Raw genomic sequence first — 19,010 nt, 5'->3', positions numbered from 1 at the left:
TCTGGAAGGCAGGCAGGGCCCATGTCAGCTCTGTTCCAAAGAGCTTAGTCCCAGGGCTGGACAGATGGTGCCAGGGAGGGGGACTGGCAGCCCAGACCATGCCACCATCTCTAAGCAAGTTCCAGCCCCTCCATTTTCTCTCTTACCCTTTCCTTCCTCCCTTTCTCTTTCTCCCCCTGCTTCCTCCTCTCCCTCCCCGCTAGCCCCAGCTGTGCTTGGGCTCCTTTTACAAATAGCCTCCTCTTCCCACAGGGACTCTAGTGCTATTTGCAAGAGCCAAGGTTCACCTTTGGTGGTTGTATCAGTAAGGGTTCTCCAGAGAAAAGGAACCAAAAGGATATGTGTGTGTGTGTGTGTGTGTGTGTGTGTGTGTGTGTGTATCCATATGAATATGTGTATGTATATAGAGATTTATTTTAAGAAATTGGCTTCTGCCATTGTGGGACTATCAAGGCCAAAATTTGCAGGGCAGACCTGCACAGGAGAATCTCAGGCAGGGAGAGATGCCTCAGTCTTTTGAAAAAACTTTTTTTTTTTTAAATTAGAGTATAGTTGACACTTAATGTTACATTAGTTTCAGATGTACAACATAGTGATTCAACAGGTTTATACTTTATGCTATTCTCAGCACAAATGTAGCTACCATCTGTCACCACACAATGTTATTACAGTACCACTGATGATGTTCTTCATACCGTGCCTTTTATTCCCATGACTTACTAATTTCCTAACTGGAAGCCTGTAAGCCACATCTTCTTTATTCAATATCCAATATTCCTATTGGTGGACACTTATGTTGCTTCCGTAATTTAATTATTTTAAATACTGCTGCAATAAACATAGGGGTGCATGATCTTTTCAAATTAGTGTTTTCATTTTGTTTTTTTTAAAAACTGTTTTAATGTTTTATTTATTTCTCAGAGAGAGAGCATGAGCAGGGGAGGGTCAGAGAGAGAGGGAGACAGAGAATCAGAAGCAGGCTCCAGGCTCTGAGCTACTGTTAGCACAGAGCCCGACGCAGGGCTTGAACCCACAAACCATGAGATTATGATATGAGCCAAAGTTGGACGCTTAACTGACTGAGGCAGCCAAGTACCCCTTCGTTTTCTTTTTTTGTGGTTTGGTTTCATTTTCTCTGGGTAAATACCGAGCAGTGGAATTATCGGATCATATGGTATTTCTATTTTTAATTTTTTGAGGAAACTCAATTCTGTTTACATTTACCAATTTACATTCCCACCAACAGTGCATGAGAGTTCCTTTAGTCCACATCCTCACCAACACTTGCTTCTTGTCTTTTTTAGTTGTAGCCATTCTAACAGGCGTGAGGTAGTACCTCCTCTTGGTTTTGATTTACATTTTCCCGATTATCAGTGATGTTGAGCATCTTTTCATGTTTTGTTAAGCCATCTGTATGTCTTCTTTGGAAAAATGTCTATTCAGGTCCCCTGCCCCTTTTTAAATTGGATTCTTTTTAGTGTTGAATTGTATAAGTTCATTATATATTTTGGATATTCACTCTTTCTCAGATACATCATTTGCACATATCTTTTCCCATTCACTGGCTTGCTTTTCTGTTTTGTTGATGGTTTCCTTCACTGTGCCAAACTGTTTTATTTTAATGTAATCCTAGTAGCTTACATTTGCTTTTGTTTCCCAATGCTATAGTTTGAGCAAAATTTCTTCTCCTCTGGGAAACCTCAATCTTTGCTCTTCGGGCCTTTCAACCTATTAGATGGGGCCCATCCACATTATCTAGGATTAGTAACATCCTTTACTTAGAGTTCACAGAATGTAGATGTTAACTACAACTACAAAATACCTTCACAGCAGCACCTAGACTAGTGTTTGATGAAATAACTGAGAACTATAGATTACCCCAGCAAACAAGTAAACTTGAACTTCACTGTAGTCTAATCAGTAGGGAAACTGAGGGATGATTTGGACTTAGACCAGGGACTCCAGGGCCTGGGGATGGTAGGGCCTCCAGTGGCTGCAAGCAGTTCCCTTCTTTCCTGCCCTTCCCTCCCTTGGTTCTCATGGTTCCTTCCCAGGCTGACTCACGGCATCAAAAGACCATCTCCCTTGCCTGGGAACTCCAGACTGTGGGAGACAAGATGTGTTTTTCAAAGGATGCCTATTGAAGGGTGCTGTGGCCTGGATTACCAGCCAGAGCTGGGCTTACAGAAGTCATGCCAGGCTTGGGATATAACCATGCTTTGGCTACTGATTGGCTTTGAGTTCCCGTGCCAGTACCTGCCTCTCTTTAGAAATGACGGAGGGTGGCCCCTCAATGGGGCCAAATCAGGTGACCTGAGAGCCAGGGTACTTCTCACAGGCAAAGCTTCTGACATTTATCTCTCCTCCTAAGTTGCTTACAGAGTAGCAGGGGAGAAATCTGTGAACCCAGCCAACAAGATACAGCAAGAACAGAAGGTGCTGGGTCCAAGGCCTGAGCCCAGTGAGGGAGTCTGACTCCACCCCCATGACTAGATATATCTTCCTTGAGCTCCTACCCCTCGAAGAGTTGATTTTCCAAGTGCCTCTCCTGTGCCCTGCTTCCTGTATATCCTTGGTCATAGTTTAAAAGTGAAATACTGGCTGCAATGGCAGGAGGTCCCTATAGCTACAAGGAGGAGATGGAAACATCCATGGCTGAAGCGCTGGTTCCTGGAAGCTGTGTGCAAAGCCAAAAGCACCTGGTGATAGCAGGTGAGGAGCCCCTGTAAAGTCCCTTTCCTTAGGTGTCTGCGCCTGTGCCCTTGTGGTGGGGAAGGTGTGTGTACAGCTGGGAAGACTCATATATATCCATGTATGTGTTTGTATGTATGTGTGGCTATGTGTGTGTCTGTGCCTCGGTGTGCATATACATGTATTTGTAGTCTGAGTGACAGAAAGTTTGGGGGGAAGGAATTGATTATGTGAGCATTTTGCAGCCCATGAGAGAGTAGGATGGGACCAATATGTATGGTACAAGCTTCCACTGTGTCTATGACAAAGCATCCAGAGGGCTCGATTTATAAGATCAATCAGGTCAATTCTCCCTCCTAGCCCTTCAATGCCTCTCCTCCTTTAGAGTAAAATCCATACTCCTTTCTGTGATCTACAAATGCTGATCAAGGTCACCACCTCAACATATTTCATACTGCATTTATGCTTGTCCTTATAACACCCCAAGGTTGTTTCTTCCTCACAGCCTTTGTGCTTGCAGTTCTCTGTGCCTGGGATACTGTTTCCCTAGATTTTCCATGGCTGGGATCTTTTTTCTTTTTCTTTTTCAGGTCTCTGCCTCAATGTTGTTTCTGACTTTTCTAGAAGTTGTCTCTTCCTTCTGTCATGTTGTTCCGTTTTTATCATTTTGGGAGAATATATCCCTCATCTGAATCTACACTGATGGATTATTTTCTGTTTTGCCCCTCCACTGCCCCTGTGCAGACACAGACAATCAGTTATTTGATTGCTGCAATATCTCTTGGTCATTGCTCTCCCTCCAGTAACCCAGTCAAGAGCCTGGCCCTCAGTAAATTCTTGCTAAACTTTTGAACAGATGAACAGACTGAGGCCTGGAATCTGTCAGTAGACAGCATTGAGTGAGTGTTGAATTATTCCTAAGAAGATTGGGGACGCTGTTCTCTTTCTGGTGTGTCTTGTGCCCAGGAAGCCTTGGTACAGCCTCTATGGGTGTTCCTGGGACCTATGTTCTTCTCCCTAGAAATGATGGAGCGCGGATCCCAGCCCCTGGGTGCCTCTCAGCAGCGACAAAAATTGGATTCAAAGGCTGCTGGCTCTGCTTCAGGCCAACCGGTTTGGAATAAGACTGCGACCCGGGCCAAGAAAATGGTACTGTATGGATCTATTGGCAAGCAGTTGCTGGGTTGGGTTTGGGAATACTGGCTGCACAAGCTCCAGCCTGACAGTGGTAGGTTGAGTAAAGCCAGGTGTTGATTTGGGGAGAGGGGAGGAGGCTCCTGTGTGCCAGTCAGGCAATGAAGGCAGGGAGGTCCAGAGAGAGGTCAGGGCCATCCTTTGGTAGGCTGAAAGTTCAAACTTGGAAGTGCAGGACACCTGACATATTACTTGGGGACTACATGTATACTTTACTCTGCAAAACTCTAGTGTGTGTGAAATGGCACTTTCCTCTATAAATAAATAAATTGCTGTATCTATTTTATATATTTCTCTATATAAATGTACATTTATTGAATATATATTATACACACACACACACACACATATATATATATATTTAAAAAAGCATAACTCAAGAGTTGGACAAAGTAAGGCAAGTGAGGTTCCTATACTCCCTGGCTGTCAGGAAATCCAGTCAATTGAATCTGACTATTCTGTAGCCAATTCTTTAAGCTACATTTAATGTGAGTTAAGGAATGTTCCAGAAAAAAAATGGCAGCTATATTGTTACAAAGGATACTGGGAAAAGGCAGTTTGGAGAGTAAGGAGACCTGAATGTTCTAGGGAATATCTCATTCTGTAGCCAGTCCTTGAAGTTATATTCACTGGTGGGTGAGGGAAAGTTTTAGAAACGTGGTTGCTATGCTGTTGCAAAAGTTACTGGAAAAAAACCATCAAGTTGGAGATGAAGGGAACCTGACTGTTTGAGGGAATCATAGGAGTTTCAGGTTCTGTAGCCAATCCTTTAAAGCTACTTTCACTGTGGGTGAGGGAAAGTTTTACTAAAACGGTTTTTATACTGTTGCAAAGGTTACTGGGAAAACGCAACCAGGTTAGAGAGGGAGGGAGACTCAATGTTCTAGGAAATCACCTGAGTCCCATTGTTCTGTAGCTAATCCTTTAAGCTACATTCACTCTGGGTGAGGGAATGGTCTATAAAAAAAAAAAAAAAAATGGTGGCCATATTGTTGCAAAGGGTACTGGAAAAGCACAGCCATTTTGGAGAGGGGGAAGTCATGATAATTCTAGGGAATCACTTGAGTCTGGTAGTTCTGCAGTGGATTCTGTTAGTCAGAGTCACTATGGTTGTTACAGTGTTGCAGCAACAAGGTTGGAGAGGAGGGAGGCCCCCCTGTTCTAGGGAATGAGTTAACAATAAAATGCCAAATGATTCCACTGCCAAAGAATAAAGAGAAAAAGTTCTCAGAAACCTCCTGGGAATGAAAATAAGTCAGAAATATTGAATTGGGTTATTTTGTCCAAAGGGAGAAACCACATCAAGTTACCTATTAGGACCACAGGTATACCTTAAAAAAAAAAAAAAAAACAGTCGTATTGAATTTAAAAATTAGACATTTAGAATTAAGCAATTTATCAATTCTATTTATTATTTATTTTTGAGTAAAACAAACAAAGAAAAAAATGAATGGAACTGTGCCCACTTCTGAGACAACCACAACATGAAAGGACAAAAAAAGTAATAATACTGTCCTGCTGATTTGGGGGAGAAAAGTAGTGGGCCTTGAAAATTACATGAAAATAGAGGTGCTCAGTTGAGCGTCCAGCTTCAGCTCAGGTCATGATCTTGTGGTTCGTGGGTCCGAGCCCACGTCGGGTTCTGTGCTGGCAGCTCAGAGCCTGGAGCCTGTTTCAGATTCTGTGTGTGTGTCTCTCTCTCTGCCCCTCCCTTGCTCATGCTCTGTTTCTCTCTGTCTCAAAAATAAATAAACTATAAAATTTTTTAATAAAAAATGAAATTTACATGAAAATAAAAATAACACTTTTTGAAATAGTAGGGAGAAGTTAGGACTTGTTGAAGTTCACAGATTTTCTTAATCTTTATCAGATAGATATAAAATCTTATGTTTTACAATGCATGTAATTCCAAATAGGGAGTTTCCAAAATTAAAAACAAAAAAGCAACAAGACAACTGTTTTTAAACAGTTAGGTCTTAGGATGAGCAACCCACAATAGGCTATCATTGACCTGTAGATGTTGTCACATTAATTCTTGTATGTTTGTGTTAAAAACAAACCGGTATCTCAAACAAACCCCAGCCACCAGTGTCTCATCCTTTTGTGCCTTCAAGTCTTTCAAAAAAACTTTTTGTCCTTCTGATCCCAATCTGTAGGAAAATCAAGGGGATGGTGTGGAAATTGCTCTCGGAGAAACTCTCAATCAAATTCCACTTTATAGTCTTCGGGGTTTTTTTGACAATACTGTCACTTTCATGCTATTTTTGAGATATCTCAAGAAGAAGATGAAGAGGAAAATCAAATAGTAGTATGACTGTTAAGTACCGTTCACACCAAAAGACATACCAATATCTGTGTGCACTTCTGAGAATGGGAAATTTTGCATTAATACAACAAATGGAATATGGAGGACAAGTCCCTATGAAAATCTTTTATATAGAAATTGTTCCACCTTGTAGTTTACTGTTGTTTTGAAGAACATAGGAGAGTTGCAGATATTTCTCAGGTGATAGGTGAACCTTAGTTGTCTATTTCTTGTTAAGAGTGAGGCAAATAGAACCATAAAAAAAGAGTGAGGGAAATAGAGCCAACCCAGAACTACGTGTCTTGGTGAGACCTGAGAGACATTAAATTCTACTTTACCGGGTGGACTGTGCAAAGGGCAACTGTAAATGCCGGAATGGAGCGGGTTCTGCTTTGTGGCACAACCACCCCTCCCCCTCTATTCATTTAGCTCAAGTTTGGCCTTGAGGGGGAAGTGCCTGGCTGACAGCCAGGTTTGGTTAGAGGGCTGAATGGCTGTTCCACTTATAGACCTTCAGCCAAGGCCCCTGTCCCACCCCACCCCCATTTCCCAATGGGTCCTTGAGACCACCCCAGTGTCCCTGCAGCCTCCAGATCTGGGTACTCTGTGAACCATAAGGTCCACTTCCCTTGGTTTGTTCTCAACACTTTATGAATGCTGTAGTCTTGGTGGGTTCTCTCATCACCTGTTGCCTCTCATGTTATCGTCTTTCTTACAAGTTTATACTATTTTGCTGTCTTTACTTTCATTTTATGAAGTCTGAAGGGGAAGTGGTGTCAAATATCAGAGGCATACTAGTGTAATGGTTGACAGTGCAACCTCTGGAGCAAAATGTCCTGGCTTTAAATCACTGCTTTTCTACTCGCCAGTTGTGTGACTTGGACAAGTATTGTGACCTCTCTGTGTCTCAGTTTTCCAATCTTTCAAAATGTAATGATAGTAATACCTGTTCTGAAGGGTCCTGATGAAGATGTAATGACTTGATATTGGTAAGGGCTTAGAGGATGGCATGGTCCCTGACATGTGACATGTGTTAAACCATATACCTTGTGTAATTTTTCATCTTGCACTGGAAACCTGGAGCTGAGATTTGAACCCAAGTGGGTCTGGCATGTTTTGTTCCTCTAACCCACACTGGCTCTTCAAGGCACAAAATACCCTAGACCCAGAGCTCTTGGCCAGAGGCATCCACTCCAGGGAGTCACTAGCAGATGAATAAAAGTGAAAGCCCCTTGGATGTCTGTGCTCACACAGAGAAAGAGACTATGGTATTCCAGTGGCTAGGGTTCTGTTTTGAGCTCCGACACTTACTGTGTGTTCTTGGGAAGTGCAGTCACTTACCAGGCCTCAGTTACCTTGGCTCTAAAATTGAAATTTTCGGGGCGCCTGGGTGGCTTAGTCGGTTAAGCATCCGACTTTCGCTTAGGTCATGATCTCGCGGTTCGTGGGTTCGAGCCCCACGTCGGGCTCTGTGCTGACTGCCAGCTCGGAGCCTGGAGCCTGTTTCAGTCTGTGACTCCCTCTCTCTCTGATCCTCCCCTGCTCATGCTGTCTCTCTCTCTCCTAGAAATAAATAAAACGTTAAAAAAAATAAAAAAAATAAAATAAAATTGAAAATTTCAATTCTCCTTTTGGACTCAGCTGATGTCTGTATGTGACAGTACTGGCAGAGGATGGGGATCCCTGTCACTGTCCTTCCTTCCCCACAACCTGGAAAGCTACTGAAGAGCATGGTGGAAGTTGGAGTGGTGGCAATTAACCAACTTGTGGGATTTCCAGGCTCCTCTAGTGTCTGAAGCTGCCAGCCTCTGATTCCAGAGGATCAGGCACCACGTGACTCCTGATAGAGTACACCATTGTTCTTGGGCAGTGTGGGGCAGCTGCTCAGCTGAGACCGAGTAGGCTTCTTTTGCTGACCACTCTTTTCTTTAGGGGCCCCAGCTGTCAATACCCAGAGTTTTGAAAGAACCGGGCCACGGTGATGTCAATCTCCAGGGGTATCATGGTGGTTTCCAAGGCAGGAGGTTCCATTATGAGCGGTAAGAAAGGTCCCAGGGACCCTGCAGAAATAAAGCTGGCGCTCTTTGGGCAGGGACCATGGTGGGCCAGATGGGCTGGCAAGCAGACTGACCTGGAGGGTATTGTGAGTAGCTGGCATGCTTGGAATGTTGAGACTCTGTTGCCTTCTTAGCATAGCCCCTGAGCCTCCTAGCCTCTTGCCCATTCAGGGACTCTGAGCAATCTGAGGCTGGGCTGGGCTGGCTCCCAACCCTGAGGCCCCAGGACCTTCTTATCAGGGAAAGGAAGGACTCAAGGATGACAGAGTCATTGTCTAAAAAAGCCCCTGACTTTACCTGCTTGTCCTCATGGCCTTCCTATGCTCCCTGCCAGGCCTGGCTCAGGACCACCAGTAGCTCTGACTCTCTATCTTTTCTTATTTCCCAGCAACCCAGAGGCAGATATGGTGGCAGAGATTGGCCTGGAAGAGCAAAATGAACTAGAGATGGAAGTTATGAGAAGGCAGGTGAGCATCTCCTATGCCATGGACCCACTTACTTGGTGGAAGCAGGATCATGGTATCTTGGGGCAAGTGGGGCTCAACAGCAATGAGACCACTCTCTTTGAAGTCATCCTAGCCTCTACCACCAGAGGTGAGGTCACGCTCCCCTTCCTTTCCTCCCAGGCCTCAAGCCTCCAGTGGTTCATCTTCATGATAGCCTCAGCCCTGTCTCTCTTCCTGATTTGTGGGAAGGGAATAGGGTAAGCCAAAAGGAAGAACAAGAGGCAACAGAAAAGGCTAGAACTCTGTGCAGAGAGAATGGTGCTAGGAGGTCTGGGGAAAAGGTTGTCTTCTTAGGAAGAGACCACAGCAGCCCTGGACCTGGGGGGGAATCTGCCCTGGTGGCTGTCTCTGAACCCTGAGTGTCACCCATCCTGGAGTCCTCAGTCTGGTGCTGTTGCTGCTGCTGCTCTCATGCCAGCCTGCCCCAGGACTGAAATGCCTTTCCCCACCTCCCCCAGCACAGTTGGGACCAGCTGGCTTCTTCCAGACAACTGGGTGAACACCAATGGGCAGGCAAGGTGGCTTGGCCTGTGAACACAAATAGCCTGGACATCTGTCTCATGGGCCCACCCTAGCCTCCTGGTTTCCATTGTTCTGTCTGCTTCTCACCCAGAGGCACTTTGGTCTTGCAAAGGGCAGCAAATCCCCTTTCTCTACTAACTTCATACTTTCCCTAGTAGTGAGCCATGGGCTTCCTCAGGAGCTATGGTCTTCTCACTCATTAGCCTCCTGGTCTCTACAGCTGCACGGGATCACCTGCCGTCTGCGAGCCCTGGAGGAACAGAGCGCCACCTGGCGCCACAGGGAAACTATGTTCTTCACCATGTTGATGTCGGCCTGTGTCGCCAACCTGTGGCTGTGGATGCGCCAGTGATGTCTCATGCTGCTTGAGCCCTCTTTTCCTTCTTGTTCTTCCCTTTTCTCCCTGGCTCACCCTTGCCCATCCTCCTTCCATATCCCCACAGCTCTTAGCAGCATCAAGGCCATTTTCCAACTCTGGTTACACCCCTTGCCTGGGGGAGGCCCTGGCTGCTGGGAGGTAGAGGTCTGAATGGGCTGAGGTGCAGCAACTTCAGAGAGAGAGGAGGGTGGGTGGCATCTAGTCCCCACAATAACACCAGTGGCAGGTGCTTCCTACTTGTCCATCACGGCTCCATGGTGACCATCTCAGAGCTGAACCTTTCCTCTGTGCCCTCAGCATCCCTTCTGTTCCACCTTCTGTGGCAGGGGCTTGGCTGTCTGTCTTCCCAGTTTTCTCCAAGTTGTGTACAGGGCTCTGCATAGAGAACATGCTCAATAAAAGTTCACTGATAGCAGCAAACTCTGGTGGCTGAATTTCTTACATCCAGGATTCCTGTAGGCATAGCACCTCTGGAGAAAGTCACTGCTGCAGGGACTGGGCTGATGTCACACCCAAGGGGTTCTGGTACCCTCCTCCCCCTCCTTCCTAAGGTTCCCCACCCATGCAGAGAGCCTGCTTAGGGGCAGGGATTGGCAAAGTCCTTCCTGTTGGGTTCATGCTGGTGACTGCTTGTGGAGAAGTCATTCTGTGCAAGCTTGTCTGGGTCATGCATTGCAGGGACTCAATCAGAGTAAATCTGGAAGGTACCAGAAACTTTTCCATTTACCCAGGAGGAAATTGAGTCCTGGAGAGGGAGAACATGGTCTTGGGTCATCCAATAATACTGGGACAGGGCTAGGGTAGAATGGGTTCTCCTGTGTCCCAGCCTAGGTCTCTGCCTGTCTCATATAGACTTGCTGGGGGCAAGGCCTCAACTCAGCTCTGGAGGCTGAATGAGAAGCTACATGGAGGTACCTTGAACTCCTCTGTCCAATGTCCATGGCCCCATGAAGCTCACCTCAGACAAGGTGGATTGCTGGTAGGACAATGGAACTAGGCCTGATCAGATATGAAGGCAGTTGTGCTCAGCTGCAAGAGGCCTTGGGAAGAGCTGTTGCCCCTCTTCTTGGGGCCAAGGGATAAATACACATGTCTTGGGGGTAGGGACCCAGAAGCTTCTCATTGGCTTTAGTGGCTAGCTGGACTTTCTCCAATCCTCTAAATCTGTCAAGGCTTCTCCAACTACAAAGGTAAGAGAGTATGTTAATCATTAGATATAAAATGAACATGACTATATGTGTGTGTAAGAGAAAGAGATGGAGAGAGAGAGAGAAAGGAGAAGGAGGATGAGAGAGAAGATGAGGAGAGGGACGGAAAGAAAGAGGGAATAAAAGAGAGAGACTTGAGTCATGAGCCTACTTTGCCCCTGCCCCACTCATCTCTCGTGGTCAGTGGTCCCCATAAAATGAGAGGATTCTTCTCCTCTTGACTCTCAGGGATCTCCTGTCAGCCCTGAGAGATACCATATATGTGGCCACTGGGGTCTGGGATCTGCTGAAAGCAGAGACAAGAACACTTAATGAAGAAACAGTTGGAAGCTTCCCTCTTTAGTCTCAAAGTAGAAGGCATAATAGGGTGCCAGAGGAAGGCCCTCTGTGAAATGGGGAGACGGCTTGCCTGCTCTAGAGACAAATGCTTCTAGTTGGGAAATCCAAGAGGCCTGGGGAGAAGCTGGAGCCCCCATGCCTCCTCCAAATGGGCCCTGGAGCACAAGAATTATCTGAGGGCAAGGAGAATTTCTTTGCAGGCCACCAGTTTCCTCCCCACAGCCTCAGGGCAGACCAGGCCTCAAGGTATAGGTACTTATTAAGGGGAACAGCCACAAGGCCAAAGTCCCCACTGCCTTTGAAGGCATGGAAGGCCAGCCAAGCAAATTTCTGAGGCCTGGAGTTAAGGATGCCAGGAGGTCTGCCCTTGAGTGGCCCTTTGAAAGTCACCCCTTTCTTCTATTCCAGCCGGCCATGCCAAAAGGCTCTGAGGAAGAGAAGGGTGTTGTGGGCTGGGGCAATGTCTGTCCTTTGGGAAATGGGTGTGCATGTGTGTGTGAACAGACACGGACATGTTTGGAAAAGAAGTCTGGCTGAAAATATGTTGTGAAACAAAGGTTTGCCCTTGGGAGCAATTTAGCTAAGATGCAAACAAACAGTGTGGCAGCCCTCTGGAGAAATGCCTCCTGGACTAGGTAAGCTAAGGTGGAGAACTTGCCTAGGCCCTGGATGGCCTCCATACCTTGCCTTGCAGTGTGACTGCTTGGCTGTTACCAGCCCTGCCTGCCCACTCCATCTACAGAGGCCTCCAGAGGGGAACTAGAGCCAAAGCTTCCCTATGCTGGTCTCCATGGCAGCCTGAGAGATAGGCAGTGGGTTCTTCTGCAGAGTTCTGTGATGGGCCCTATTGTAGGGGTTGGCACCTCCTACCAGGCCCTCTGACTATAATCCATTGGGAGCATCTGCTCCCTTGAAGCTGTTTCCCTGCTAAGCTGCTCTGGCCTTACCCAAGGACTCCAGCATTAGCCCAACACATCTCCCAAGAAGGCTTAAAATTCTTCTTGGGCAAGTGGAGGAGGGGAGAGGCTCTTTCATACTTAGATGTGGGGGAGGGGGTTTTTCTGGAGTGTGCTGTTTATCATCCTTCTGTGAAACTTCTTATGTGCTACCCAGGCTTTGCATTAGAGGTGTACATAGCTGGTCCCTACATTGGATCAGGAGCTGCTAGAAGGAAGGCACTACTTCCATTGCTTTCTGCATCCCTGGTGTCTAGTAGAAGTCACCAAGTCATACAAGTCTGGACTTTAGGACATGCCCCCTGTGGAAAAGCCTTTGGCATAAAAGTAAGTCAATTCTGACCACTACTTTCTTTGCTGCATCTACTATGTGCCAGCACATACATTTATTTTTATGTATTTATTTATTTATTTATTTATTTATTTTTACCAATAGTTTATTGTCAAGTTATATGGATAACACCCATTGCTCATCCCCACAAGTGCCCTCCTCCATGCCCATCTCCCCCTTCCCCCCCACACCCATGAGTCTTCAGTTTGTTCTCAGCATTCAAGAGTCTCTCATGGTTTGCCTCTGTCCCTTTCCCCCACCATTTCTCCCCTTCTTCTCCCCCATGGTCCTCCGTTAAGTTCCTCCTAATCCTCCTATACGTGCAAACATGATATTTGTCCTTTTCTGCCTGACTTATTTTGATCAGCATAACACCCTCAAGGTCCATCCATGTTGCTACACATGGCCAGATTTCATTCTTTCTCATAGCCATGTAGTATTCCATGGTATAGATAAACCACATCTTCTTGATCCATTCGTCCGTTGATGGACACTTAGGCTCTTTCCTTGTTTTAGCTATTGTGGAGAGTGCTGCTATGAACATTGGGGTACATGTGCTCCTATGCAACAGCACCCCTGTATCCCTTGGGTAAATTCCTAGCAGCAACACATACATTTAAAAACCACACAAGTCCTGTTTGATGATATCCTCCTGAAAAATGCAAACATTATAAGTATAGCTAACAAATCCCCTTGTCCCAAAATGTTAAGCCCTTCTATAGAACTAACTCCCATGGTCAGCTTGGTGTGCATCCTTGCAAACTCTCACTGTCACATGCAGATACACATACTTTTATGTGTCCTGGGCCTTGTGTACATGATCTCATGTATGTCACCCCATGCAACCCACTGAGAGATGGGGTAGTTCCCCAGATGTGTGTACAGGTAAGAAAAACTGTAAGCCTCTAGTCATGCCTACCCTACTGGGCTGGCCCCTAAACCCCTGCCAGCCCTGGCAAAAGCTGAAACTCAATATGCCAGTTCTTCTGTCTCAGGTTCGCTTCCCAGAAGCTGAGGAAGACTGGCAGAGAAAGGTGGGCATGTGGAGAGAGAGATGTGAGGTGCATGGAAGGGGCTCTGTTGTACCTGGTAGCAGGCTGAAATCCCAGCCTCTTGAAAAGGAGCTAATGACTTGCCACCCAAGGGTTCTTGCCTTCTTTCACTTCCCCAACCATGGTCCTTAGAGTTCAAGTTCAGAAAGCTGTGGAGAAAAAGTAATGGGTTCCTCTCCAACGTTGCCCCACCCCAGGAATCTCTTCTGTTTCCCAGGTTTCTCCTTGGCTTGCCATCTAGTGAGGTAGTCCGGCCAGGATTGTGACCAAGGCTGGGAGGCAGGTGCATGGGAGCAGTAAACTGGCAGCTTTGAGTCCCCAGACACAAAGCCCTGAGCGATGCATGTTCCATGTAAGGGAGGGCTCCTCAGGGAGCTTGGGAGGGGCTGACTCCTAAGTCTGGGCAGGCAAGGAGCTTCCACAGCCAGGCAGCACAACATTCAGCCCTCACCTGCTTATAGCCTGAGGTGTACAAGGCCCACAGTGACAGGGCCACACATCCATCCAGCAGGCCCAGCAGCTTCTCCAGTGGGCAGGTGCCACTCCAAGCCAGGGTCTTGAGCTTGCTGCAGCTGTGGGCATGGGCCCCTCTGGGTCACTGCCAGCCTCCCCTGTTGGTGTCAGGGAGGGTGGGGAAGCTCTCTGACTGGGAGGCTGCAAGCTGAGTGGGGGTTAAGGGACCCCACTGTCCTGGGACTGGGAACACTAGGAGGTCACTGCTGGCTTCAGGTGCTGATGACTCCCCAAAGTCTTATTTCTGATTGGAGGCTTCACAGGTGGACCAACGGATGCTGACTGTGGCCAGGGAACAGCCTGCCTCTGAAGCCATCTGATTGGTAAGAAAAGGGACTTGCATTGGGTTAAGGCAGCCATTGATCAAGGGCTGACACCTTCTTGTGGCCAGGACTGGTGGCCTCCATGTGGTAGGGGCAGGAGCCCATGAAAGTGTACAGGTCCTAGAGCCTATCTTGACATGAGCTTTCATGTGATCGATCTTCTCAGGAAGCTGAGGTAAAGTGGCTGTGTGAGGAACCATTGTCCCTTGTCAAAGCAACTGAATAAAATGCTGGGGGCTCCAGGAGTATGGAGACACAGAGTGCCATGCTAAGGCTTAGCCCGAGGCAGCTGAGTCTTTGTTCTCTTCTAAGGGAATGGAAGCGGGTGGCTGGAGGATGCTTGAAATAGAGGGGCTGAGGGGCTTAGGGGCTGCTTGGCCAGATGGGGCTTGGTGGGAAAGAAGGAGGATCTTGAGGGTCTTATCTCCTACACCTGCCTCCACTGCCTGCCTAGCCCAGGACATTTCTGTGTATCCCAGTCTCAGAGCTTGGAGAGTGTGCCACTTGGAGCTCCATGGCGCTCTGCATATGAGGAACAATGGAGGTAGGAGTATGGGTTATGTAATGCTTCTTTCAGAATCCCTACTGGGATTGCAGCCTTTGCTTTAAGACCTTTGAGTTCAGTCTGGCTTCTTCAGAAGAGCCTCGAGGGAGAGTGCCCACTGCAGGCCTCTCAGGCTTTGGAAGCTAGCCCTTCTGTCATTTAGGCAAATACACCTGCAATGAAGTTTTTGGAGCTTCTGGGTGAGGAAAGATTCCAGAGCCAGGCCTAGGGCAGGGACAGGCTTCATTTTTACCCCTCAGGTGAGCTTGCCCTTTATCTCAGCTTAACCCCAGGCCAGGAAGTGTCAGCTCCATCTATGTTGGCCTGTGGCCATAAGAGGCAGCTAGTGTTGGGGTGGCCTAGTATCTATATTTCCTGCCAGTGTCCTGGCCCTGCTATTGGCAGAGCATGAGAAGGGCCATTAGTAGCAGTTGTGAGGTGAGGCCTCCAGTGTGGTGGCTGCCTTTCCTAGAGGGAATGACATTGAGTGCTTGGACTGGGCACATGTGCTTTGAGTTGAGCTTCAAATGTGGCTGACAGGGTGTATACTTGGTTGGTCCTTAGGTGCCATGGTGGCCTCAAAACTGCCAGGACTAGACCTGGCCACAGCCCACCAGGCTTCAACATGAGATGATCCTATAAGAGATGAAGCTGCAAAGATGGGTCTAGTGAAATCGAGAAAAGATTTGAATGCCGAAATGCAGAGTTTGGAATTTGTCATGTAGATGATTTCTCAATCCATTCACAATACAAATAAAGTGTGGAAAAGTGAACATGGAACAAGACATAGATTTGACAAAGCGTAAGTTCAGGAAATTCATTCATTCATTTGTTCATTCATTGAGTTCCCAAATACATGTGTGCTTATCACTGGGCTAGGCTTTTGGGATTAATGACTAAACACAATATCCAAGTGTCTGCTCTGAAAAAGTTTATAAGGTGAGGGCATCTGTCCATTCCATGGGTTTTAGAAGCAGGAGTGACAGACCCTGGTATAGACTTACTGAACTTGCTCTAGTAGTGTGGAAGGTAGAGACAAGGTAGGGCTGTGGGTTTGGAGGTGAAGAAGCAAAGAGTCAGAAGGCTGTGACAAGGGTTGGGGCCAGGCCTAAGTCAACAACAGTCAGGCTGGACAAGAAAGAAATTGCTGAAGGAAGATTTCAGCAGTAGAACCAACAGGATTTACAGATGGGGTGGGGCATACCAAGGATGATTCTTAGCTTTCTGGACTCAGCACCTGTGGGGAAAGGTGTGGCTTTCTCAGAATAAGGCACTGGGGAGATAAGAGTTGGGGCTGGAGTCAGAAGGTCATGTCAGATTGAGACATGTTGAGTCCAAAGCCCAGTGACTGCCCCCAGGAGATAGAGATGGCCCATGGGCACCTGGGGATGTGGTGCACAGAAGGGGCTTCTCAGTGAGGACAATAGGTGTTGGGGATATGAACTACTATCTCTAGGGCCCAGCCTGTCCTAGGAAGAGCCTGGGGTATGGAATGGATGTGGCTGATGTCAGATTTACTGCCCTAGCCCCATGTTTGTAAAGAAATGAAGTATGTCTTGGCAAAAGAAGCCCAACCATGGCAAGCTTTTGATGTCGTGGTGCCCACACTAGAGGCTGCAGCCCATTGTCAAAGGAATGGTCAACTATGCTGGCCTACTAGACCTCTTGTGCAAAGCCTTGTCTTCTGTATATCCTTATGGAGATTTTATTCATTCAACAAATAGTTCTTAAGCATCTGTTTCATAAAGAAGCCTCAGGGTAGCTGATGAGAGCCAAAAGTGTATAACCATCAAGGATTCACTGCCTGCCAGGTACTTACTCCATCTCCAGCTTGGGGTTGCCCAATCTGAGCTCCTGCTAATTATCCTTTGCCATAGGTGGGTCCCCTTCAGCTGTTCCTCCAGGCCTGGGGCACAAAAGGTCACTGCAACTTCAGCTCTACAAGAGCCTGCAGTGCCCCGTGCAGTTCTGACCTAATTCTCTTGGTACTCATGCCTGACTTCTTGATTCTGTTCACCTTCCAGGCTGGCTCTGTGGCTGAGTGTGTGTTTGGAACCAGATTGCTTAGGTGTGAGTCTGTGCAGTGGGGATAATAATAGTATCAGACTTGTCAGATTGTGAGGATTAAATGAACTAACTTAAGTCAAGTACTTCGCACATGGTAGCTACTGAATGATTGAGAAGCAGCCCCAGCACCTTCAGGTTCTAGCTTCTTCTTGGTTCTCCTTATCACTGTCAGCCTGCCTGCCTACCTCCTTGCTTTCCTGCTTGCTGGCCCCAACCTCCCTGCCACCCACGATGCACATGACTAACCTCTTGGTACCATTCTTTGCCTGCACCCTAGGACTTTCTCTGCTGTAAAGGCTAGAATTGAATATGTGAGACACTAGCTTCTGCTGAGGCTTGGAGCCTGCCTTTCTAGGCTGTCAGTTATGAAAAAATTCTCTTCCTAATCATAGCAGAAAAAATATGACTGGTAATAGCTTAAATCTGAGGCCACAATGGCCTGGACTATAAAGTAAATTGGGATACCTGGTCACCTGGAAGGACTCATAAGCTTTCCAGGAAGCCCCACTGGAGTGAGTCTCCCTACTAGCAGTTTCCTTCTCTGAGCCCAAACTTCTGAGATTCCTCAGAAGGTCTATCTAACCTTTATGTTTTATTACCCCTCCCTCCATCTCTTCCCTTCTTTCATTCATCAATGTGTGTATCAATGCTTTCCAGGAGCTAGCTGCAGTGTTGTGTGGGAATGCAGTGCATGACAGCACAGACCTTGATGCCTGCCTTTTGGCAGTGCACATTCTAGTACAGCGAGGTGTTGACAAGAAGGGTGACATAGCCTTGACTTTACCCTCGGACTTTGAAAACTTGGCAAGAAGCTGCGCACAAGGAGAATGAGCCTGAACATGCTCTTTAGGAAGAAACTTGAGTGCCAAGCCACGCTGAAGGCCAGAAGCTGAAGATCTGAAGTCTCAGTCAGTCACAAATGTCTGTTGAAAGGCTGATGGTGGTGATGAATTCAGTGAGACTTGGGACAAGGTGAACTGCTGCTATCCAAGGGGAGCCACAGAGTGATGTCCAGTTGGAAGTTGGAAGGAAAGCCTGAAGCTCAGCAGAGAGATTTTGCCTTTATTATTATCAAGTCTTTACCTTTATTATTGGATATTTGATTTCAGTTTTACTTTTGTTACAGTACATAATGTGTCTTATTTCTCTGGCTACTTTTAAGATTTAAATTTTTTTAAAATGTTTTATTTATTTCTGAGAGAGAGAGAGAGAGAGACAGCGTGAACAGGAGAGGGTCAGAGAGAGAGGGAGACACAGAATCCAAACCAAGCTCGAGGCTCTGAAGCTAGCTGTCAGCACAGAGCCCGGTGTGGGCTCAAACCCACGAACCATGAGATCATGACCTAAGCTGAAGTTGGGCACTTAACCTACTGAGCCACCCAGGTGCCCCTACTTTTAAGATTTTTACATCATCAATGGATTCGGGGAATTTTATTATAATGTTCCTTGGTGTCATTTTCTTCATTTTTCTTGTGCTTAGGTCATTGAGTTTTTGTATCTGTGGGCTTATAGTTTTTCTCAAAATTGGAAAAATTTTGGCCATTTTTTCTTCAAATATTTTTTCTCTCTCTCCCTCCTTTGGGAACTTCACCAACACCTATATTAAGCCATTTTAAATTGTCCTACGGCTCATTGGTGCTTTGCTCTTTCTTTTTCTGATCCTCTTTTCTCTTTGTTCTTCATTTTGGACAGTTGTTTTTTAAATTTTTTAAATGCTTATTTATTATTTTGAGAGAGAGACAGAGACAGAGACAGGGACCAGCAAGGGTAGGGCAGAGAAAGAGGGAGACACAGAATTCGAAGCAGGTTTGAGGCTCTGAGCTGTCAGCACAGAGTCTGATGCGGGGCTTGAACTCACAAGCTGTGACATCATGACTTGAGCTGAAGTCAGACGCTTAACTGACTGAGACACCCAGGCGCCCTTCATTTTGGAAAATTTTATTGTATTGTCTTCAAGTTTATTAATCTCTTCCTCTGCAACATCTGATTGGCAATTAGTTCTATCTAATATACTTTTCATTTC

General features: G+C 46.6%; 1 protein-coding gene across 1 annotated transcript; it reads left to right on the top strand.

Moving 5' to 3' along the window:
- Nucleotides 1–2,517: 2,517 nt before the first annotated feature.
- Nucleotides 2,518–10,074, top strand: FATE1 (fetal and adult testis expressed 1). The gene is made up of 5 exons (XM_039249867.1): nucleotides 2,518–2,712; nucleotides 3,713–3,840; nucleotides 8,123–8,229; nucleotides 8,636–8,714; nucleotides 9,496–10,074. The coding sequence occupies exons 1-5, from the start codon at nucleotides 2,607–2,609 to the stop codon at nucleotides 9,625–9,627; spliced, it is 552 nt and encodes a 183-aa protein (XP_039105798.1). The 5' UTR covers nucleotides 2,518–2,606; the 3' UTR covers nucleotides 9,628–10,074.
- Nucleotides 10,075–19,010: the final 8,936 nt, after the last annotated feature.

Source organism: Hyaena hyaena, unplaced genomic scaffold, assembly GCF_003009895.1.
Source record: "Hyaena hyaena isolate Hyena2069 unplaced genomic scaffold, ASM300989v1 scaffold_348, whole genome shotgun sequence".
NCBI classification, from domain to species: domain Eukaryota; kingdom Metazoa; phylum Chordata; class Mammalia; order Carnivora; family Hyaenidae; genus Hyaena; species Hyaena hyaena.
Note: the sequence above shows the minus strand (reverse complement) of the source record. Positions and strands in the feature narration are given on the sequence as shown.